General features: G+C 36.2%; 1 protein-coding gene and 1 non-coding gene across 4 annotated transcripts in view; one reads left to right on the top strand and one right to left on the bottom strand.

Annotated features, from left to right (window-relative positions):
- EPS15 (epidermal growth factor receptor pathway substrate 15) overlaps positions 1 to 25,201 on the bottom strand; it is a 140,409-nt gene that overhangs the window by 32,324 nt on the left and 82,884 nt on the right. For all 3 annotated transcript variants that reach the window (XR_004820008.1, XM_035727007.1, XM_035727006.1), the window contains exons 13-16: positions 21,938 to 22,010; positions 7,971 to 8,132; positions 7,396 to 7,593; positions 207 to 410 (exon numbers count right to left, since the gene is read on the bottom strand). Coding sequence is in view for 2 of the 3 variants with exons in the window: in XM_035727007.1 (XP_035582900.1) it covers positions 207 to 410; positions 7,396 to 7,593; positions 7,971 to 8,132; positions 21,938 to 22,010 (637 nt within the window). In the remaining variant the exon portion in view is untranslated. The remainder of the gene's footprint in view (positions 1 to 206; positions 411 to 7,395; positions 7,594 to 7,970; positions 8,133 to 21,937; positions 22,011 to 25,201) is intronic.
- Positions 10,728 to 10,833, top strand: LOC113917751. Its single transcript, XR_003518345.1, has one exon. It is a non-coding gene; the product is annotated as a small nucleolar RNA U13 (small nucleolar RNA).

Genomic DNA, 25,201 nt, shown 5'->3' on the forward strand with positions numbered 1-25,201 from the left:
TAAAATTACATTTTTACACTAGTTAAAAGTGTCAGAACTGTTGGATCAGTACCTATTCTCTCCCTCTGGGGGAAAAAAATCAACTGTCCTCAGATGAGGCAAGGTCCCATATTTATATTAAGTATGATGTCAACAAAAACTTTGACCTGAATCAAATTTTTTTCTTCTGAAGTTGATTATGAACATTATAGAACTATTAGACTCACTGGAGACTCCTGGTGTATGGGCTCTGACTCCAGGTTGCCTTGGCCTTCAGCATGCTCATTAAGGTTAGCTGTTTCACTGCTGCTGGTGCTGAGGCTGCAATAATCTGTAGCACCATTTACAAGAATGCTGTGTGGGCTACTGCACCAATTTAACTGATTATTACGGTTCTCCAGCTCTTTCATTTCCATCAGTTTCATTTGCATCTGTCAACACAAAGTAGAAATACAGAACAGAATTTATTACTAGAAAGACACAAAACATAAAAATAGCTACATCCTTAGACTCAGTCAAAAATAAATTTGCTTCCATTAAGGAGAATCCTCTGGGAATGCAGCATGACTTGGAGAGATTTCAGTAATCCATCCTAGTAAGTTCTCTTGACATTCCAGTATATATGGATTTGCTTTTTACATCTTTTGAAAGCTCCAAGAATTTTGATTCAAATATCTACATTTTGGTGTCCTTTAGGTATAACTGGAAGAAGGATCAGGGTATTGGGAAAAAGACAGCAAAGTAACAGAACAAGAGAAGATTTTGTGATGAAGCTTTGGGAAACATAAAGGAAGTTGAGGGAGAGCACACAAGGATTTGGAGCCATCCATACTTCTATTGGGAAGGAGAGGAGTGAAGACTAAGGTAAAATGAGCTACTGTCCTATGCTCTGGCATTATTTATTAATGGGCTAGAGCCCTAGGAAGTGGTCCCTAAATCTAAGCTATCCTAAACATGTTAAAGGACAAAGCATTTTGGATTCCAGTATCCAAGTGACTTTATATTCCCGGAGCAATAGTGGGAGAGGCAGAATTTAATAAACTGTAATATATATTAAAAGAAAAACACTGGGACCAGAGGCAGGAAAAAAAGTGATGCTTATTGATACTAACATTTATAATAAAGAAAAATAAATTAACAAATATCTCAAAGAAATTGAAGAGAGGGCAAAATCGAAATGTTTCTAGTGAAAAGGAGTAATGAATGGAATTTTACTGAATAGTTCCCAGTTTTCATAAAATATATTTTTTACATTACGTTGGAATTCCCTTTATTTATTAGCATGCTGTTTTTTGTTTTTAGCAAACATAAAAATTTCCTACTGACATTTCACAAATCAAGGCTCAGTTCCCCTAATATATTTTCTGCGTAAGGTTTTTACGTTGCTCATTTTGGAATCTGTAATTTACCACAGATCTTTTCAGGCTCATAACCTGGGAAAAGAACACTATATTGAACTGGGAAAACAGATGTCAGTCAAGCTCTGTCACCTTCTAGTTAAGTGATCTTAGTCGAAGTAACCTCTCCAAGCCTTCATTTCTTAATCCATAAAGTGAGTAAGAACTATCTCCACAGATGATTAAGTGAAGCAAAGATATATTTGAAAGAACTCTGTAAAATGTAAAGGTCTGTGTAAATAATGGACAATGTGTATAAAAGTGCCTAGCGCACTACATTTCTCACTATTATACCAATTAAGTTTCCCTATTTCTTTTCCACTAACTCATGCCATTTTTAAAAAGTTAAAGACCTTGAGCTCTTTGAGGGTAGGGACCACAACTTTTGCTATCAACTTTGTACCTCCAAAATCTACCACAATGATGTATATACTGTAAGTGCTTAATTTATGTTCACTGAATGGACATAAGTATTGTGCTTATAAATTTAAACCATGGGTATCAGTAAGCATATGCATCTATCAAACTGCATTATATTCAGAATTTAAACTGACAATCCAAAATACTAGACATTTGTAATACACAGCATATGCCTTGTATATTCCTAGTGATACTGAGTTGTGGCTTATAAACTTTTTTTTACCTTAATCTATAGAAAGAAATAGATTTTACATCCTAACCTAGTAAATATATGTATTTATTTGGATAGGTCTCTCTGTGTATATACATACATAAACACATATATGTAATACACATTCATCCATATGCATCATTTACACGCACATACAGTTGTGAAAGTTTCATGAAGTAGTATGTATCCTTATTCCATGTAATGTACCCTCATATTTCCTATTGTCTTATTTCCTTCTTATTTTATTTTTTGTATACAAAGTATGTCTTCATTTTTTCTAAATAAAAACAACTTGTACAGGTATACATATGAATGCACAGACACACACAGAGAGGTGCATCTACGTACAGACAGAATTCGAAAAAGATACCATGCTGCAAACATTGTTTTTCTCCAGGAGGTAGAATCATCAGACTTTTCACTTTCTGTTTTAAAAATGCACATAGTGGGGGTGCTGGGTGGCTCAGTCGTTGAGCGTCTGCCTTCGGCTCAGGTCATGATCCCGGGGTCCTGGGATCAAGCCCCGCATCGGGCTCCCTGCTCAACGGGAAGCCTGCTTCTCCCTCTCCCACTCCCCCTGCTTGTGTTCCCTCTCTCACTGTGTCTGTCAAATAAATAAATAAATAAAATCTTTAAAAAAAAGATGCACATAGTGTAGTACTCCATTATTAACAATAGTTAATTTAATATTTTTATACATGAAAAACTTGCAATGTATATTAGGAAAACAAATGTGCATGTATGAAACAGTTTTATGTTATACGGAAAAAATAATTTTACGTTTTATGGATAAGGCAGTGTTTCTCACCGAGTCGGGCACAATCACTGACTATACAGGCCAGGGAGATGTTTTCTGTGGGGACCAGAAGCAGAGCTCTCCTCTTGTCCATCTGCTTCAGGGCTGCCCAGTATCTCCTATTTTCCCAGCCATGGTCCTTCTGACTTTTTTCTTGTCCCTGACTGAACCTATGAAGCTCACAAAATGATTTTAACACCTCAGGCCACATGCGTTTGAAGAGCAATAAGATGATGTTTATTCGCTTCTAGTTATCAGTATGTCAAGCCGGGTCAGCTCACAGAGTCCTAAGGGTGGTCCAAGCCAGGTGGTCAGCAGCACCAAAGACTCAAAAAAGCTCTGAACACTCCAGAACACTCCTGTCTTACTTCATCTTTTAAAAAAATTTTTATCATGACCATTAAAACAATTTCAATATCCACTAAACCTTTACAGTCTAAAATTTAAAAACTTAACATTAAAATAATAACCATCATATAGATGAAGCAGTACATGGAAATACTTGCCTACCAAAGAGTACTATTTAAGACAGCTTATTTCTTATAGTTACTTCTGAGACAATAAAATCTTGAACAAAACTAGGCTTTCCTGTGTCTGGCCCTCTCACATAACTGTCACTTAGCCTGTCTCTTCCTTAGTCTCTACATAAACTTAGAGGACATAGAAAAAAAAATCACAAAACTAACACAAGCTCTTTGCAAACTGTGCAAGAGAAATGCAATAAACTATCAGATTGCCAGAAACATTTGGATAAAAACAGTATACATTGTGTAAGTAAGATACAGAGGTACAAATGTTCTTTGCTTTTTCTTACCATAAATACAAGGTAAGGAGTATAAATGAAAATTTAGCAAGTCAGAAATTTTTCCTCAGTTATTCCTTTTTCCAGAAAAGCTATAGTTTAGCTTTAAAGAACAATTAAAGTTTCAGGATAATTTACAATTTGGATTTTCATTTTTTTATAGGCCCATGGGAAAATATTGCCCTCTGTGAGAAAGACACACAAGTCACTATGTCAAATGTAAGAAAGTAGTATTTGTGTGTGTGTGTGTGTGTGTGTGTGTGTGTCTGTGGTTTATTTGTTTGTTTTATTTATTTTCCTAAGTAAACTCTACACCCAACGTGGGGCTTGAACTTACAACCCCGAGATGAAGAGTCACATGCCCTGTCACATGCACTACCGACTGAGCCAGCCAGGTGCCCCTGTATGTTTGTTCTTAAGGTTTGGAGATCAGATGCAAGGATATAATACAATTCCTTCCACAGATAGAGACAATATAATTCATTCCACAGATTACAGATAGCAAATATTATCTGGCACACTTGGTAGTATAGTTTGCTGAGATTATTTTCCTTGCTCAGAAACAGTTTTATTTTCTCAATGATAATTTATAATATCCAGAGTCCTTTCTATTTTTCTCATATATGTTCCTTCCGTTGAAAGAAGTTCCCTTTCAACCCTCCTACACTGTTGGTGGGAATGCAAGCTGGTGCAACCACTCTGGAAAACAGTATGGAGGTTCCTCAAACAGTTGAAAACAGAGCTACCATATGATCCAGCAATTGCACTACTGGGTATTTACCACAAAGATACAAATGTAGAGATCCGAAGGGGTACGTGCACCCCAACGTTTATAGCAGCAATGTCCACAATAGCCAAACTGTGGAAAGAGCCAAGATGTCCATCGACAGATGCATGGATAAAGAAGATGTGGTATATATAGACAATGGAATATTATGCAGCCATCAAAAGGAATGAGATCTTGCCATTTGCAACAACGTGGATAGAACTGGAGGGTGTTATGCTGAGTGAAATAAGTCAATCAGAGAAAGACATGTATCATCATATGACCTCACTGATATGAGGAATTCTTAATCTCAGGAAACAAACTGAGGGTTGCTGGAATGGTGCGGGGTGGGAGGGATTGGGTGGCTGGGTGATAGACACTGGGGAGGGTATGTGCTATGGTGAGCACCATGAATTGTACAAGACTGATGAATCACGGATCTGTACTTCTGAAACAAATAATGCAATATATGTTAAGAAAAAAAAAAGAAGAAGAAGATAGCAGGAGGGGAAGAATGAAGGGGAGTAAGTCGGAGGGAGAGACGAGCCATGAGAGACGATGGACTCTGAAAAATAAACTGAGGGTTCTAGAGGGGAGGGGGGTGGGGGGATGGGTTAGCCTGGTGATGGGTATTAAAGAGGGCACATTCTGCGTGGAGCACTGGGTGTTATGCCCAAACAATGAATCATGGAACACTACATCAAAAACTAATGATGTAATGTATGGTGATTAACATAACAATAAAAAATTATTAAAAAAAAAAAAGAAAGAAGTTCCCTTTCAAAAAACTTAAAGAAAATGAAAAGACAAGCCAGAGACTGGGAGAAATTATTTGCAAATCAGATATCTGATAAAGAACTTATATCCAGAAGATATTTTTAAAAACTCTTGTAATTTAATAATAATTAGACAAACAATCCATTTTTTAAAAATGGGCAAAAGATTTATACAGACATTTCATCCAAGAGGATATACAAATGGCTAATAAGCACAAGAAAAGATATTCAACATCACTAGTCATTAGAAAAATACAAACTGAGGGTTGCTGGAGTGGAGGTGGGTGTGAGGGAGGAGGTGGCTGGGTGATAAGACATTGGGGAGGGTAGGTACTATCGTGAGCGCTTTAAATTGTGTAAGACTGATGAATCACAGACCTGTACCCCTGAAACAAATAATACATTATACGTTAATAAAAAAATTTAAAAAAAGGAAAAATACAAATTAGAAACTATGAGATACCACTTCATACCCACTAGAATGACTAAAATCAGTTAGGTAGACAATAAAGTGTTGGTAAGATTATGGAGAAACTGGAACCCTCATATATTGCTAGTGGGAATGTGAAATGGTATAGCGACTTTGGAAAACAGTTTGGCAATTTAAAGTTAAAAAAAAAAAAACCTTAAACATAACTTCACAATATAACCAACTATTCCATACCCAAGAAAAATGAAAACAATGCAAATGTTCATAGCAGCATTATTCATAATAGCCAACAAATAGAAAGAATCCAAATGCTCATTAATCAGTGAATGGATAAACAAAATACTTTATAAATATACAATGAAATATAATGTTGGTACATGCTACAAAACAGATGAGCTCAAAAACATTATGCTTGTGAAGGAAACCACATGAAAAAAACTACATAGTGTTTGATTTCATCTACATGAAGCGCTCAGAAAAGGCAAACCTATAGAAACAGAAAGCAAATTAGTACTTACCCAGGGGCAGAAGTGGGGAGTCACTACAAATGGGTGCAAGGGATCTTTTAGGAGTGATAGAAATGTTCTAAAACTGGATTGTGATGATTGAGCACTTCTAAGTTTACTGAAAATCACTGAATCGTACCCTTAAAACCTGTTAATTTTATGGTATGTAAATTATTCATTAAAAAAATTTTAAATAAACTCAAAGAAGAAAATTATTTTAAAGAATATTCATTCAGCTGGTAGCATTCCCACTAGGACAGCCTTCTTTTGGGGTACCTGTTTATTGAGTACCTACAGCAGGATAAGAACTGTGCTAAATGATAAGAGAGAAAAAAAAAATGTTTAAGTTCCTAGACCAAAAAGCTCAGCCAGCTGGGGGAGACAGACACATAAACAAATATGCAGGGGAAAATGTTACTATTGCTGTAACAGAAGTAGAGTCCAATACAGGCAGGGTTCAGAAAATGCTATAAAGAAATAAAAAGTTAAGCTATGTCTTGCAAGATGAGTGAGAGGTATTCACCTGTCAGATAAGAGAGGGGAAGAAAGCATATCAAGGGGTAGGACTTCATTATACATAATAATTAACTGAGAACACTGGACTACATGTTAGAAGATCTGGATTCTAGGCTGTGGCTCTTTTAAAGGCAATGTAACCATAAGTAAATTACTTAACCTTCTTTGGCTTCAGTTCGTTCAAATTCAAAATGAAAAGAATGAGCTACATGATCTCTCTCCTCCTATCTTACTATCATTCTATAAAATATTACTCTCCATTTAGGGAAGCCTAGAATAACAAAGCAAAAGATCTATACTCTGGACCCACACAACACAGCATGTTTATCTATATAAAGAACAATCCCCTAATTAAAATAATAAAGGTCTCCAAACATTTAGCAAATGTTCATGGGGGGGCGGTATTTATAAAAATAAGCAACACTTAGCATTTATTGCTAAACTGTGTCACAGCATTTAGTCCTTTACATTTAATCCCTACAGCAGACCTAAAAGGTAGAAGTACTCTTAATTCTCCAATTTTAAAGATGAGGAATCTGATACTAAGATGATTCAGGAAGTAAGTGGCAGAGCCAGACTTACACCTAAACCCATACCCCTAGCCATGACTCCAGTGATAATAATCAGATGTACAAGATGTATGACAATTTTAACTTATGACAGGCAACAAGAAATGTACTTGTATAAAATGAACGAAAAATGTGGGAAAAGGAACACAAACTGAGAAAGTATTATTTACTAAGAGGATATGGTGAGGCCCAATTTGAGCATATTTCTCATTGCCACAAAGACTTACTGAACTGATTTCCTGTTGTGAATCTTGCAGGTGCTGCTGAAGAGGTCCCAGCTGAGCCTTCCCTGACTCCACACTCTCCTCCAATTCTGCCGTTTCTTGCTGTAGGCGACTCAGCTCTTCCCTAGCTTTGGCCAGCTCTTCCTCATAAGTAGAGATTTGCGATTCTTGACTAGTTAATTCAGCTTTCAGGGATGAGATCTGTAACATGGGAGTGAATGACAAGAAAGGGAGATTAAAAAAAAAGAATTGTCATTTAAAATGTTCCATAATGCAAATATGTTTATTTGTTCAGTTTACTATTTTGGTGGGTTTTTTTTTTTGGAAGTATATATTTTTGATAGAGAAGGGCAATTAAGAGAGAAATAGAGGGGACTTGAAGGCATAGGTACCACACTTTCAGCTAAAATTTGGAAAAGTAGTACTACAATTTCCGGATGAACAGGGCTCCAACTCCTTCATGTGCCCCAACTGTTGACTAGATTGCCACAACAACAGTAGCAACAAGAAGCAAAGAATGTTTCCAGGAAAAGCAACTAAGGTATAGACATAGGCAGCAGCGAATGGCCAAACTTTACCAGCTGGGCCTCCTCAGCGCATTTCTTTCTAACTTCCTTCAGTTGCTCCTCCAGCTGGGATTTCTGCTCATCTAGTCCATCAAGGAGTTCCTGTACTTGCTGTTTCTGGGCCTGGAGTTTTTGCAGATTAGTATTCTCCCTTTGAACTTCATCTTGCAGATCCTGAAATACAAGAAAATTAATGTATTTATTCTCTTTGGAGAGGGAAATGTTAACAATTTTTAAAAGCCTATCTTAAGGGCTGTTTTTTTAAAGATTTTATTTATTTATTTGACAGAGAGAGAGACAGTGAGAGAGGGAACACAAGCAGGGGGAGTGGGAGAGGGAGAAGCAGGCTTCCCGTTGAGCAGGGAGCGCGATGCGGGGCTCGATCCCAGGACTCTGGGATCATGACCTGAGCCGAAGGCAGACGCTTAACGACTGAGCCACCCAGGCGCCCCAAGGGAAAATAAAGTCTTATTAAATATATTGTGTTGGTAGATTGGAGGAATCCCAGCTTTAAATACTGTCTTTACTTCAGGATTTCTTCCCTAGACTCCAGATTTTTTTTAAAAGATTTTATTTATTTAACTGACAGAGAGAGAAAGAGAGACAGACAGACAGACAGCGTAAGAGGGAACACAAGCAGGGGGAGTGGGAGGGGGAGAAGAACGCTTCTGGCCGAGCAGAGAGCCCGATGCAGGGCTCGATCCCAGGACTCTGGGATCATGACCTGAGCAGAAGGCAGTCGCTTAACCAACTGAGCCACCCAGGCGCCCCATAGACTCCAGATTTTAAAATCCAATTTGCTTACTCAAATCTGTCTTTGGATGTCTGAGGAGCTTCTCGAACATGTCAAAAACAGAACTCCTGGCATTTACCCCCCAACCCAAATCTGCTTTATCTTCAATCCTCCCCCTCTCAGTTTCTCTGGCCAAAAAATCCAGCATGTTCTTTGACTCTTCTCTTTCTCTCACATCTCATCTTCAATCTGTCAGCAAATTTTATTGCTTCTTCCTTCAAAATACATTCAAAATCTGGCCACTTTTTCCCTCAACCTTGGTCCAAGTCACTGTTCTCTCTCTTGGATTGCTGCCTTCTAACTGGTTTCCCTGCTTCTACCCAGGCTACCTACTGTTTATTTTCAGCCCAGTAGTCACTGTAAAAAAACCTGTGTCAGATGAGTCACTCCTCTATTCAAAATTCTGCATTGACTCCCCATCTCCCTTACTGTAAATACCAAAGTCCTCACAATAGCCCTGCATCTCCCAACTTCATTTCCTACTGCGTTTCCCTTGCTCAGCCACTCTGGCCTCACTGCTGCTCCTCAAACATGCCAGACAGGCTCCTTTCTCAGGATCTTCCGTTAATTATTCCTTCTTCCTAGAAAGTTCTTCCTCCAGGTATCCATATGGCTCAAACCCTCATCACTTTCAAGTCTTTGCTCAACTATAACCTTCTCACAGTGAGGCTACAGTGCGGTACCATTACCACCACCTCCCTCCCCTAGGTCTCCTTCATATATAGCAGTAATTTTATTCATTTTCTAAAACAGCTTTATTGAGATAAACATACCGTAAAACTCACCCATTTAAAGTGTACAATTTCAATGGTTTTTAATGCCTTTACAGAGTTATGCAACCATCACAATTGTTTTAGAACATTTTCAATCACCTCAAAAAGAAACCCCATACCCACTAGCAAGTCACTCTATTTCCCTCCCAATCACCCCAGCCCTAGGCAACCACCAATCTACTTTCTATCTCGATAAGCTTTGTCTATTCCGGATAGTTAATACAGATGAAATCATACAACATCTGGCTTTTGTGATTGGCTTCTTTGTGACTTAGCATGTTTTCAAGGCTCATCTGTATTGGTATAACATTTAAACAGCTTTACTGAGATTTGATTTACATCCCATAAAATTTGCCCATTGTAAGCATAAAATTAAGTTTTAGCAAATATACAATTGTGCAGCCATCATCACAACCCAGTTTTACAACACTTCCATTATCTAAAAAGTTAATCCTCATTCCCATTTGAAGCCCCAGGCAACCAATGATCTGCCGTCACTCCAGTTTTTGCCTTTTGTAGAAATTTCACATAAATGGAAAATCATACAATATATAATCTATTATATCTGGCTTCTTACACCTAGTATAGTATTTTTGAGATTTGTCTCAGTTGTTGCATGTATAGGTAGTTTGTTCCTTTTTATTGCTGAGTAGTATTTCATTGTATGAATACACATTTGATGGACATTTAGATTGCTCCCAGTTTTGGGCTATTACGAATAATAGAGCATATAGTTTATTTATTTTGTTCATGGTCTATTTCCTTCCACTACAATATAAGTTCCATGAGTCAGGAGATATTTGTGAGTTTTGTTCACTGCTATATTCAGAGCTTCCAGTATACCAGAGGTACTCCATAGGTATTTAGTAAATGATGAATGGTATCATAAAGATGTCAATTCTTTCCTAATTAATCTATACATTCCAATGAAAATCCTAACAAGGTTTTGCAAGGAGCCTGACAAGCTGGTTCTAAAACACATCTGGAAGAAAAAAGAAAAAGAAACAGCATAATAAAATGTAAAAGGACTTAACCTACTAAGTATTATGAATTACTGGAAAACTAAAATAATTAAGACAGTTTGATGTTGATACAAGGATAGACAAATAGATTAAAGGAACAGAAAAGAGAATTTAGATGCAGGTCTGGCATATACAGAAATAATGATGTGAAAACATGACATTAAAATTGACTGGAAGGAGGATCCTTTTGTAGTTCGTAAGCGTGATGACCGGGTGTTCACGCTCGTTGTGTGACATGTGCCTCCCCTCAAACCTTGCTACAACCTCGGCACATTACCTATCTGGTGTGAACTTGGAAAAAAAAATTGACTGGAAGGAAAAAAGAATTAAATATTCAATAAATATCCTGGGCATATACCGTATGGTAAAAAATAAAATAAAATGAAGTCCCTAAATCACACCAAAGAGAAAAATAAATTCCAGGTATATTACAGACTTAAGTATGAAAATCAAAACTTTAAAATGTATGGAAGATAAAGTTTAAAAAAATGTATAGACGAAAATAGAGATCTCAGTGTAGGAAGGAATTTCCTAAAGATAAATCATTTTGAAAATGCTGTATTTATTTATGTACTATACTTTTTGCTTAATGATAAAGGCTACAGAAACTAAAAAATTACAATGGGAAATCTCTGTACCCTCTGCTTAATTTTACTATGAACCTAAAACTGCTCTAAAGAAAAAAGTCTATTTAAAAAAAAATACAAAAGAGACCTTGGGAGATAGATGAAAGCACTGCCATTATCATTACCACCATAAAACAGAGCAGCCAAGATAGCCTGATTTATGTGTCCTCTAACATTTGGGGTTCCTCACCTGGACCACAGAAGATCATTTGAGTGACTATTTTCTCAATTCTTTGAAGAATGGTACAATATTAGTACCACTGTAGATACACAGGGGAGAGATTAATTCACTGTTTATAAAAAGGGTTCCAAAGGGAATTAGGACTTAATTCTCTCCAGGAACCACAAGTAAGGAAGAAGGGATTGATAACTCTAAGGCATGTTTTGGCAGCAGGTGGGCAGAGATCTCAAAAAGGGTGAAATAAAATTGTGAACACAAATTTCTAAAAATAATATCTTTTAAATAACATACTATTCAAAGACCCCATCAATCATTCATCAGAATAAGAATCTAAGAACAACAAAAGAAAAACTTAGAAGAAGGTCTCTGAATTACTGCATGCAAAACAAAGACTTCTACAATAGCCCTTAAAATGTGCTAGGTATTGTCCCAGACTCTTTACATATATTAACTCATTTATAATCCATATGACAGATCTATGAAGTAGGTACTATTGTTATTCACATCACACGGATGAGAAAACTGAGGCACAAAAGGACAAGTACTTATCCAAAGTTACAGTTAGCAGGTAATGGATTCAAACTAGGTTCTGATTCCAGAGTCTGAGTCCTTAATCACTAAGCTATACAGTGCTATAGGCTAAATGTCTCACAAGTATGCTATTTTTCAAATATATGTAGATGCTTCTGTGATTAGGTAAAACATTGAACAATGCTTTTAATAACTGATTTTCACTTATATTTTCTCAACCAACTGATTAATCTAAAAGTAAAATTACTATCATGCTGCTTTCTTTAAAAAGTTCCTTTAAAAAGGCCCACACAATGGATGATCATGAAAGACTCTTCTTGTGTGGACATTCCATGAGTCTATGTGATTACAGATTCATAATGGTAAGCTCCACTAGTACTTTATCATTAGTTTGCCAGCATGCCTAAATTTTTTTCATGCCTAAATTTTTAACCTGCCTATACGGTTAACTGATCCATACTCAAAATGAAGATATAGTCTCAGATATGCACCTGGCATTGGCTCTCATTAAATACATACTAGTTTTCATCATCCCTTCCTTGATTCATACTTTGTTTTTCTGTTTTCCTATTCCAAATGTCCAACTTTCTTAAAAAAAGAAAAAACTCATTGCAAAGTAGAGTTCTTTAGTCCCTCTGCAAAATATATAATGGCTCCCTCTTATCTGTAGGATAAAGTAAAACTGCCTACAAGATACATGAGAACCTTCAGTTCTGGGCTCCATGTTATCCTTCCTCTTCTTCTACTACCTTCTTTTCCTTACATTCATGTGCCCCATCTTCTTTCTCCGAGAGACAATATACTTCAATGTCCTTGTGCCTTTCCTAAGCCATTTCCTCTGCCTTGAGTGTCCTTCCACACCATCATTACCTGGAAACACTATTCATTCTTCAAAGCCCAGCCAAATTTAATCTCCTCTGACTCATCTTGAGCTTTCTTTACTATGCTCCTATAGCAGTTTGTACTTAACCTCTATTATCACACATACTACACTATAAACAATAAACAATAAACTGTAGGACACTGTAAACAACAAACTGTAAACAATAAACTGAAGGACAGAGCCAATGTCTCATCTTTCTTTGAGGTTCCACAATCTTGTACAATGCATAGCACTTCCCAGAGGATTAATTAAACAATGATGTGTAACTATCACAAAGCTTCTAGTACCTGGTAGAAACCCTTGGAAAATGTGCCAGAGGTTGATAAAAAGAAAGGATTTTATGCTCTTTTACCATTCTGTGAAAAGCTTCACTCTGCACTTGAACTATAAGTAAATATTAATAGGAGCCTCAAACTGACCTATGATAAATGCTTTCTGTTAAATTAAAATCATACCTAAATTTCTATACTGTTCAATATTTTTATAGTCTATAGACCAAGATTGATCTGACATTTAAAATTTCCATTATATGGAAATAATCTTTACTGCTTTATTAGCGCATTACTGTGGCATACACCTTTCTTGTGTCTTTAAGCTTGTATATTTGTGTTTTTTACATAATATTATGTACTATTCTTACTCTTCAGGAAGGTGGAATAACAGCTTTACTTTAACACGGTAACTGGGAAAACTACAATGGTTTGAAAATTTCTTATAAGTAAATTATAAAATATTTTTTTAAATGCCACCTACAGCTCAAGTAATTTTATTGGTTTGGGAATATAATCCATCATAAAAACCTTACTTTGGTCATAAAGTTCTTATATAGTTTATATACAATGGTATGCTAGCCTAAAAAGCATTTTTTAAGAATCCTGTGGAAAAATTTTTTTCTCTTTCCCTTTAACTAAAAATGTTCAGGGGTGGGAAAAGGAAAAAATATCTGTTATCTATTCCCATCCTCAAATACTTTAGTCTGATTTCCCACCCTCTCCCAGCCCTCCCCCCACCAAAAAAATCTTAGACTTGATCTCTAATAATATCTAGTCTTTATAGATAGATGCAATTTTGATGTCTCTACTTCTATTGTAAATCTAATTAAAAATAAAATTTACTTTAAATGGGTCACATAACATAAGAAAATGTCTAGGGGCGGGGCGCCTGGGTGGCTCAGTCAGTTAAGCAGCTGACTCTTGATTTTGGCTCAGGTTGTGATATCAGGGTCGTGGGACTGAGCCCCTAGTCAGGCTCTGCATTCAGTGCAGAGTCTGCTTGAGACTCTCTCACTCTGCCCCTCCCCTCCCCCCTGTTCTTTTCTCTCTTAAAATAAAGAAATAAAATCTTAAAAAAAAAAGTCTAGAACATAATGCTAATTTTTAAAAGCTGAATATGAGGCATGTACAGTATAATCACAAATAAATATAAAGCCATTTATGTATATTCATAAAAAATATAGCGAAATGTTAACAATGGCTTTCTCTAGAATGTGAAATTGTAGGGTTTTAATACTTTTCTATATTTTATAAGATTACTATGGACCCATTTGCTTGTATAATCTGAAAATGTCAAGTTTGCAGTTTTTAAAGTATCACATATCTCTGGCGGTTTCATACCAGTATAAAAATATTCATATGTGACCGAATTTTTATGTAAAAACTACCAATAGTACGAATAATGCTGGTTTCCTTTAAAAAACTGAAACATTTTTCAAAATGAGTATTTTTAGTGAGCCACTTTAAATACACTCTTTGAAGATAAGTTTGTGCAAAAGGAAAGGGAATAAACAAGCCAATATATTTACTCATTCTTGACCTTTTCTTTTCCACAGAGCAAACAAATTCACAATTTCCCAGCCTCACTTCCTAGCTGTAGTAAAAATCCACACAGTAATACAAAAGTATAGGCTTCGAGGGAAAGGTTACTGAGAAAATACCTCACCTTAGTGATATATTCTAAGCTGAATAGATGTCCATATTAAAACCAGTTATAATTAATGTTTCTTCATGTCTATTTCTTTTTTTTTAAGATTTTATTTATTTACTTATTTGAGAGAGAGAGAGAGAGCAGGGGAGGAGCAGAGGGAGAGGGACAAGCAGGCTCCATGCTCAGTGCAGAGCCCAACGCGGGGCTCAATCTCACGACACTGGGATCATGACCTGAGCCAAAATCAAGAGTCAGATGCTTAACTGACTGAGCCACCCAGGGAACCCATCTTCATGTCTATTTCTAAATATGATAAAAGATCATCTCTTGGGGCACCTGGGTGGCTCAGTCGTTAAGCATCTGCCTTCGGCTCAGATCATGATCCCAGGGTCCTGGGATTGAGTCCCGCTTCAGGCTCCCTGCTCAGCATGAAGCCTGCTTCTCCCTCTCCCACTTCCCCTGCTTGTGTTCCCTCTCTCGCTGTCTCTCTCTCTGTCAAAATAAATAAAATCTTAAAAAAAAAAATCATCTCTCGGGGCACCTAGGTGGCTCAGTCGGTTAAGCATCTGCCTTCGGCTCAGGTCATGATCCTGGAGTCCCAGGATCAAGCCCCACATCGGGCTCCCTGCTCAGCAGGGAGTCTGCTTCTCCTTCTGCCCTTCACCCTGCTTGTGCTCTCACCCCACTAGTGCTCTCTGGCTTGCTCTTGCTCTCTCAAATAAATAAATAAAATCTTTAAAAAAAAATCATCTCTTAAAAAATATTAACACTAATCCATACACAAAAGGGCCTACTTTTTCAGTAGGCAAACTTATTAAACTGCACAAAATCAAAATGAACAGATGCAAACATACATACTACAAGAATTAGAATCAAAATTTTATCGCAAAATTACTTGTAATACTACCACCACTGCAATGCAATTTCCCTATCAACATCAGTATTCAGATAAACTTGGCTATTTTATTTTTGATACAGATTTGCTTATCCTGAGACTAAGTGAAGGCAACAGATGCACATCTCCCCTCCTTGCCCACCTCCCCAACGCGCCCCCCACACCCTTGACTAGGGCAGTGGCAGGCTCTCCTAGCAAACAGCATCTTCCACCTAACTAGGATAATTGTCTCTTAACTTTAAGGTAGCCCTCTGGGAAAATCCTCTTCTGATTCAGTGCGTGACCTCAGCACTATCAAATGCCATCCCATCAAGTAAATGACTGAAGACATTTGCAGAAGCCTTCCTAGTTATGCTCTATTTTCCATGGTAATGCTCTACTTGCCTATCTGTGCCATCAACAGAAGAAAGAAGGATAGCAGCAATTAAGAGACTGGCAAGAATGGAGTGAACAAAACTACAGTAACACAGTGCCAAGGTCTGTTTTAGAAAAATACCAAAGCAGCCACATCCAAGATTCCTCATCACGGAATGAAGGGATCCTTGAGTTAGTATCTTGGCTTTATTTAAAAAGAACTTTCAAGGAAAATGTCCTGTTTTCTAGAAATCACACAAGTTAATGAAAATTATAAACTCATCCCCAACCTTCCAAACCCCATGAAGTGCAACAGAGGTAATGAAAATAGAATTTAAACAAATACATGAAAACTCTTAGCTATATTAAAAGAGTAAAATTTATTTTAGCAATCCAAGTCAGTTATATGACTTAAGAAGTAACTTAAGTATTAAAGCTATTATTAGCAAGATGAATACATATGCATCTATTTCACATAAAATACAGAATAAAAAAAATACCACTAACTTATGAATAAATACTTATTTAAAAACCCCAAAGCATATATATATAAAGACATGTACTTATACTATTATATCTATACCTGAAGAATTATTAAAGAGAACAAGGGGCATTTTAAATATTTCAGTAATCTTATAAAAATGCTATTTAATAGATTTTAAAAATTCTACAGACTAATCCAAAACTAGAAATAATCAGGTACATTCATTACGTTGGCCTAATTCTCAAAACGGAAGTTATAGGAGTATTCTTTTTTTTTTAAGATTTTATTTATTTATTTGAGAGACACAGAGAGATCAGAAGCAGTGGAGAGGGGAAGAGGGAGAAGCAGACCCCCCTGCTGAGCTGGGAGCCCAATGCGGGACTCCAGGGTTCCGGGATCATGACCCGAGTTAAAGGCAGATGTTCAACCAACTGAGCCACCCAGGTGCCCCTATAGGAGTATTCTTTTTTTTTTTATGGTATGTTAATCACCATACATTACATCATTAGTTTTTGATACAGTGTTCCATGATTCATTGTTTGCGTATAACACCCAGTGCTCCATGCAGAACGTGCCCTCTTTAACACCCATCACCAGGCCAACCCTTCCCCCTACCCCCCTCCCCTCTAGAACCCTCAGTTGACTATGGACTCTGAGGAGTATTCTTAATATAAAAAAAGTATCAACTATAGGGCAAGATGTTTAGGTCAAAGAACAGAAAGGAAGTCTATTAAACTAGGTGGGTGTTAGAAATTCTCACCAACAGCCTGCCTTTATTTCCCAATCATATGCTTCCCAGCATGTTCTAAGAGCATTATCACTAGGAAAAGAATGTTGAGCTCATGTATCTAATTTTATTTCTACCCAAAATAAGTCATCCCTCTTCATCTAAGAAAAAAAAAAACCCTAAGTGATTAAAATGAAACAAAAAAAGGACAATTACTATGATTACTGAACCTTTACTGATAAAGTATAAATAAGTAGGAACTTCTTTTGCATGAGAGTGGCATGAACAAGTATGAACTTTATGGAAAAGTCTGACTCTGTGTGAACCTACCATGCTCCCAATCCTTTCTGTGTAGGGCTTCTGGGTGTGCCTTGTCCTATTTTTAATTTCATGTACAAAACTGAAGTTTATTCATTTCTATTGTCAACAGCTTCCTTAAATTCATCTCCATGTAATAATATATTATCAAATATAGTGAAAGAAATTTTCCACAGTACAATTTCTTAGCTTAAGGAGTTTAAAATAGAGGCTGGAAGATACTGGAATCATACACACTATACTAGCACAAGAAGGTAACATATTGGACATATCATCTAAGTAAATACACACTCCTCTGGGAGTTCCAACATAGGAAAGATTAATATAGACTAAGAGACAGAGAAAGAAAAGTTTTATTTAGAGAAGTGGTGGGATTTGAGCTGGGCTTTAAGGCATGGGCAGAATTCACATAAGCAGGGAGGTAGGGAACATTCTAGATCACAACAACAGATATAAGCGTAGGAATAAGAAAGAGAATGTGTATGGCACAGTTTAGAGGCAGACAATAAAAAAACAAGTAGTACAAGAGGAGGATTTGTATCTCATCTTTTTTTCCTACCTCCAATATACCCATGAGATAGGACATCCTCCCATCATTAACAGTGGCAGTGGGCAGCAGTCAAGATTCTTCACAGCTGAGAGTCATGATACTAAAACTGGTTTAGGCAGCAGGGCAAGAAGAGGATGGCAAGAAGAGCACTTATGATCTGATTTCAAAATTTCAGATGTTAGGTAAAAGGGTGGCAATAATGAGAAAGAAAACACTGACAGAAATAGGAAAGTCCAAAACTGAAGCCAATTTTATTTTCAACAAAATGAGACTCATTTTAGATACACTGACTTTGAAATGAGAAACACTAAAATGTCTAACTGGAGATGTGAGATTAAAAAGTAGAGGGCTTGATAAATATCTGGTAGTCACCAGCATATGGAAGACAGGGGGTATGAAAAAGGAAGGAAACAAGGTGGAGGCATGTATCAGTCAATCCCTGACAAAGGCAACAGAAGCAAAGGGTCTGACAGGCAGGAGAGTATCTGAAAGAACAAAATTCAAGAAAGCAGGAACCAATGCAGGAAAGACCAATGGATCTGGCCTTAAGATTATTATTGGTTCTGGTAAGAAAAATTAAAGCACGGGTAAACAGCAGACTAAAGAGGATTACTTGAAAGGATAGGAAGAGGAAAAAATGTCCACATAAAGAAAAAAAGAAAAAGAAAAGAAAAAAACAGACTGGTAGCTAACATGCCAGTAATAACAGAAAAAAACAAAAAACAAAAAAGGTATTTTCAAATTGGTGAGTGCTGTGTGCAGATAGCCCTAAGTGAAGGTAGAAGTCAGAGAAGGAAGAGCTCGAGGATAGATAATAAGGAGATAATAGTTAGGGTATACAATTCTACTACTAATCAGAACATTTATTCTACTTTTACCTGGTACCAATCACTCGGTGAGGCACTGTAACTGCATTATCACATTTTATTCCTACAGCAACTCTAAGTATTTGGTATTTTTATTATTCCATATTACTGAATAGAAAGCTAATGTATAGAGTGGTTAAATTACTTACTTAGGATTACAAACCTTGTAAGAGTCAGAACCAGAATCTGAATTCAAATTTGTCAGATACCATGTTGTTCCTACAAACTTCTATGCAACACTGAAGCAAAGCACACAGAAGAGTGAATTCCTAATTTGTTAACTTTCAGAAGAAAAACTTTAATAAATTTTTATATAGGCAGTTTGAGGTAGGAAAGAATGTGGGTCTGCCTTCTCCCCTTAACAAACAAACAAACAAACAAAAGTCCAAACCATACACCTTTGAGATAGAATGGCCTTTTATAGCTTTTTCCCCTTGGATCACTTTGGACCTAATATCTCCATAGAACTTGAGGAACTAGCAGTATACCTCATATGCGTTAACAGTGATCATTTCAGGAAAAAAAGTTGAAGTTAATTACTGGTTTGTTTTTCAAGAAAAAAATCTTGAACTGAAAGTTTTCAAGATCGTAGTTCATAGGAATATAGACAGGAAACAAAAATTTAGAAATTAATTATGTAGCAGATTTTCTAACTTACCTATATTAGGACTAAAGACTACAGAGATACAAAACAAAAAAGAACTAGTCTTTTGGCACTTTGGTTGCATCTAAAATTTGGTTTCTGTCCTTGAGATATGAGCTCATATAATTACTATCTATGACTTTATAAATATGGAGAAAAGCAAGAACACTCAGAAAAGCCGAGTTTGGATTAGGCAGACACTCACTAATAGGTCAAAATTCCCTTACTTTTCTCCTGATGTCATCATTATGGCATTTCTCAATAGCACCTACATTAGAAAGTGGGGTCAGAAAGCACTGAAGTTCTTTGATTTTGCTATTAATTACCAGTAAACTGCCTTTTGCCAGAGAAATTAGAAAATAAAGCACTAGGACTTAGAGTTACTTACAGATTTTAATTATCCATGTTATTCCTTAGTCTGTGCCTCATTACCAATGGGTAAATCAGAGTTAATCAATAGGTAATGAAATCTACTTATTACCAAGTGCTTCAGAAAACTGAGAATAATCACTAAAATGAAAAGTGTTAATTACATGTAAATGTTACTTATCCATGTCAGTCTAAGTATCTCATTATCAAGTATAACACAGAGATACCTGTATTGGGGTGGAGTGAGTCATGAATCTACTAACACAAAGCTTTAATCCAATGTTATCTTTTCAACAAACTTATGTTCAAACATTATGAATCGGTCTGTACTCTGCATCCTCCAAGATGCCTTTTATTTACAGCACACAATGCAGAAAAATTAAATAGATTCCCTCTGCTAATTATACATTCTGGATTTAGCAAAGCTTAAGATTTAACATATATCTTACCATCACAACTAAGTGAAAAAGGACAAAAAAAAAAATCATGAAGAAATCTTGACTGATAAAAAACTTCTACAATTGTAAGAAATCAAATATTCAAGGATAGCCCATTTAGCCTGAAAGAACAATATAAATTTCAGTGTTGTTCTAAACCAGCCTTTTAAATTCACATTCTCAAAAGATGCAGTAGGGAAAAACCAAAAGGTAAATGTACATAAATAACAAAATACTGTCCATTGCAAAAACCTTCATACTTTAAAACACTATCTGGCTAAATTTAGAAGCTATCCAGTATTATATCAGTAACTATATCTATCTCTTCAGATTGAGAAAACTTCTATAGATTATTTTATCTTCCATTCTTAAGCTATTTTCAGCAATAATTGCTGAAATTATGTCTCTTTTCATTTCCTAAGAAGCTCAAAAACTGCACAAAAATAATGTAACTGAGGTAACCACCCCCCATTTCACTACCACAAAGGGAAATATATTAGTGATGATCTCTTGACTTTTCCATCACCTTTAGGAAAATTCCAGTATATATAATAAATGTAGTAATCTAATAAAATAGCCAACTTGTAACAAGAAGTCTCTGGCTTCTTCCTCAATCTCTCAGTAAATCATTCTCTCCACCCAGGCACAGTACATCTCAGACAATCTCTGGTGTATGTCCTACATCAAAACAAAACAATGGATCTACCAATTTAGAGCTTTCATTCATTTAAAACTATCAGCACAAGCAAGGAAATCGAACATAGAAGTAACATGTTTTATAAGGCCCATCCATATGCTTTTACTGGCAACTGACAACAGTGCTTCTACATCCAACCTCCTGTATGTGCTGGTATAACATTCAGGAAACAGTGCCCCAATAACATGGTCACATGCATTATTTACTGCTCTAAATGCAACACTGCTCGATTTTCTATATTTTTAATACGTGAAATACCCCTTTTTATATCATTTCTCAATCAGAAACTGAAGTTTTATTACCTTTTCTATTTGTAAAATGAAGGTACTTAATGCAGCAGTTAGTGAAAATGAATTAAATCTCATTATGCTAAAGTTTAAGATATCCTGGCTACTAAGCAACTTACAAAATGCTATTTTAAATTGTTTCATATCATTTCCCATCCTATCAGTATTATAGTATTATGAGAAACAGCCCTTTAAAAACACTAGGTCTCCTTAGCTAACAAAATTTCACATTTGTAAAAAGCAATTTGTGTTTTGATGATGATGATGATGGTGATGATGATCTCACTCATTTAATTTTATTGGTGTAATAATATTTATATCGTAACTCATTCAAACTTACCTTTAATGATATAATATGTAGGTAAATATTATCTTAAAAATACTTTCAAAACTAGAAATTTATGCTAAAAATACAGCTTTCTCATTGCAGTATAATCTTTACAGGCCAGAATTCAGAGAAAAACTGATATTTGCAAAAGGCAAATATTTATATCACATAAATAACAGGTATTCCCTTGACCTACTCAATACCACAACCATTACATGGTAAATGATCCTATACATTTAAAATGAATCCTCCTAAATCAGAAATAGAATACTGAATTTTACAGTTCACTTACCTGAACCTCGCTTGTCCTCTGTTTAATAGTATCTTCTTTCTCCTTGAGGTCCTGTTCCACATTATTCTTTTCCCTAGAAGACCAGCAAACAATGCAAGAATATTTGAGAACATCAGCTACAGCCGGTATGGTTATCCATCCTCCTAACCCTGAATCGTTTTTTAAATACATAGTGAAACATTCAATTTTTAAGTGAAGGGCAGAGTTTCCACCCTCTTTTAATTATTTATGGAATAGAAATCAATATAAGCTGTTTGTAAAAAAAAAAATTGCTTTCTCACTAAAATGTGGTGAAAAGAGAATAGATTAAAAAAGGAAGAGGAGAAAAATAATCAATGAAACACTCAGGTTGCACTGATCTCACTGTTGCTATGGAAATGATGTCCAATGAAAATTGCTGGTGAAAAAAAGGAGGGGTTGCATCAGCTCTGTAAGCTTAACCCTTAAGTACCATGTCAAATCAAATGAAAATGGCTAACAGAAATAGTCAACAATATTAAGGAAAAGGACATTTACTGAAGTGTTAATTTCCCCTTAAATCACTGGTGTGTACCACTTTTAGAATGAAACAACATAGAAGAAATGGATAAGACTGTCAATACACAGTCTGTTTGCTCCATCAAATACCGCTCTGCTCAAAAAAACTATTTTAGGACCACTTATCAATTCCAGTTGATCAAATACATAAAACAATGTATACTAAGTAAAAAAAGAATTGCATTAGCATTTATCTCTTTCTATACTCTTCAGATCAAACATTCTAGGATCCACTTGTAGGCTGAGATACCATTATCTAAATTCTTACATGCTTTCATCAGAGCTAGATTCCTAATGAATGAGTCCTAAGCAACCTTAGATTCAGAATTACAATATAAAGCTATTTCTTTTGATGTAATAAATTTAAGTGTTTGTACTGAAATCACACACACACACACACACTGGCTTGCTCTCTTCATTTTTCTTTTCTACAAAATGAGAGAAAAATCCATAGAACTCTGCAGCAATACATTTTTGGGTGGGGGTAAAGGTGAAAGAAGGCAACATGAAGAAGGGGGGATGGCATTCAAGAAGTCCTCCAGACTAGTAGAGTTTCTCCTTAGAGCTTCAAGACTGTTATTTCAGTTTCATCCCAGACATCACCCAAACAGAAGCTCAGGTTCCATTAAGCTGTAGCATAAAGGCAAGTGGGAAAATTATACCAGAGGAGATACTTAGGGGACAACTAAACGCTGTATTTTTATTTCTCGACCCTTTCTGAGGTGATATTTTAAATGCAGACAAAAATCAAATGTTTTGGATATGCAGGCACAATGTTCTTAAGATTTGTAAGGAAAAAAAAAAAGCCCAAGAATAAAAGCTATTTGTATACTGTTACTTTTAAACACTTGAGATGGCCAAGGAGCTCACTAACCATTTGTCAGCTGGGTCGCAATGTGGGTCGTGATGTCGCAGAGATTTTAAACAGACCCTTACCATGAGAATCATTGTTGCAGCCCATTCCTCCCATACCTCAATCTACTTATTATGCAAAGGTCATCCCCCACTTCCCTTATAAAATCAGGTAAAATCAAAAAATAGAAATCACAGGAACAAAAATCTAAATATACCACACAAATTCTGCAAGCTCAATCTTGGAAATTTTTCCTTTCCTTAAGTGAGCAGAAGAGTGTTTTCATTCCTGCTGCATGTCAGAAATAAGTCACATGAAAAACTAGCCCCCTTCCCCAACCCCAAATTCTCAGAGGCATTCCACACAGGGTGAGTATCAATTTCTGACAGCAGCTAATAACAAAAATAGAAAACATCACACAGTATCACAGATCAGCACTGCATACACTTATGTACATGTTTGTATTCAATCCTTTCTGCTTCTCTGTTAACTGCTGTTACTGACAGTGTCTGCTCAAAGATCAAGTGTGCAGGCAGGAAAACAGGGCTGCAAGAAAGCAGTGAGCTGACAATGCAGCCAAGACAGAAGAATAAGAGAGCTAAAAAAAAAAGGAAACTTGCTTGGTGAAAATGGAAAACAGATTACAAAGGACTGTCAGCTCTAACGAGCAAATACAGTCTGTGTTTTGGTAAAATGGAGGAAGCTTAGAAGTACAGATTCCTTTTCATAATTTTGGGTGTGGGAGTGAGGGTAGCAGTAGTGATATCTCCAAACATATCCCAAAGACCATTTCCAACTAAACAAAATATGGGAGTGTCAGGCATTAATTCTCACAGTACTGAGATCAATTAAATTTAACTTTTGATCCACTTTTATCTAGTAAAATTCTGGCCTCATAATAATTCCTTTATTATCAAAACCAAGTAGTATAAGAGAAAATGTGTAAATGTGTAAATTACTAAAGAGAAAATGTGTAAAAAAAATCAGTTATATTACCTTCTATTAAAACCATCACAATTGAAAATGTGTCCTATAAATCAGACTAAAAATCAAATTATTTTCTCATTAACTTAGATTATAATTTCAGGGATGTCAAATTGTTATTCTGTGATAGTCCATTGACTCTTTTTCTTTTCTTTTCTTTTCTTTTTAAAGATTTATTTATTTATTTGAGAGAGAGAATGAGAGAGATAGAGAGCACGAGAGGGAAGAGGGTCAGAGGGAGAAGCAGACTCCCTGCCGAGCAGGGAGCCCAATGTGGGACTCGATCCTGGGACTCCAGGATCATGACCTGAGCCGAAGGCAGTCGCTTAACCAACTGAGCCACCCAGGCGCCCTCTTCTTTTACTTAAATACAATTAGCCAACATATAATACACCATTAGTTTCAGATGTAGAGTCCATAGACTCTTAACCTCTATAGCTATCCTTCTAATTTTGGGCAAATAAGAATACCTAAATACATTTAGGTGCATGAAGATGCTTAGGTGCAAGAGAACGGGACCTGGGTCATATTTCTTACATTCTCCTTTCTTTCAAATAACATATATTTTTCTACAGGTGATGGATGCATAACTATACAAAGCACACTGTTTAACATTAATAATTCAAAAACTTAGTTTTTTTTTAAAGATTTTATTTATTTATTCGACAGAGAGAGACACAGCGAGAGAGGGAACACAAATAGGGGGAGTGGGAGAGGGAGAAGCAGGCTTCCTGCAGAGCAGGGAGCCCAATGCAGGGCTTGATCCCAGGACCCTGCGATCATGACCCGAGCTGAAGGCAGATGCTTAACAGACTGAGCCACCCAGGCACCCCTCAAAAACTTAATTCTTTTCAAGATTCTGTGCCACAATAAAAAATATTTATTTGTAG

The sequence above is a fragment of the Zalophus californianus genome, chromosome 4 (genome assembly GCF_009762305.2).
Source record: "Zalophus californianus isolate mZalCal1 chromosome 4, mZalCal1.pri.v2, whole genome shotgun sequence".
Classification (NCBI taxonomy): Eukaryota; Metazoa; Chordata; class Mammalia; order Carnivora; family Otariidae; genus Zalophus; species Zalophus californianus.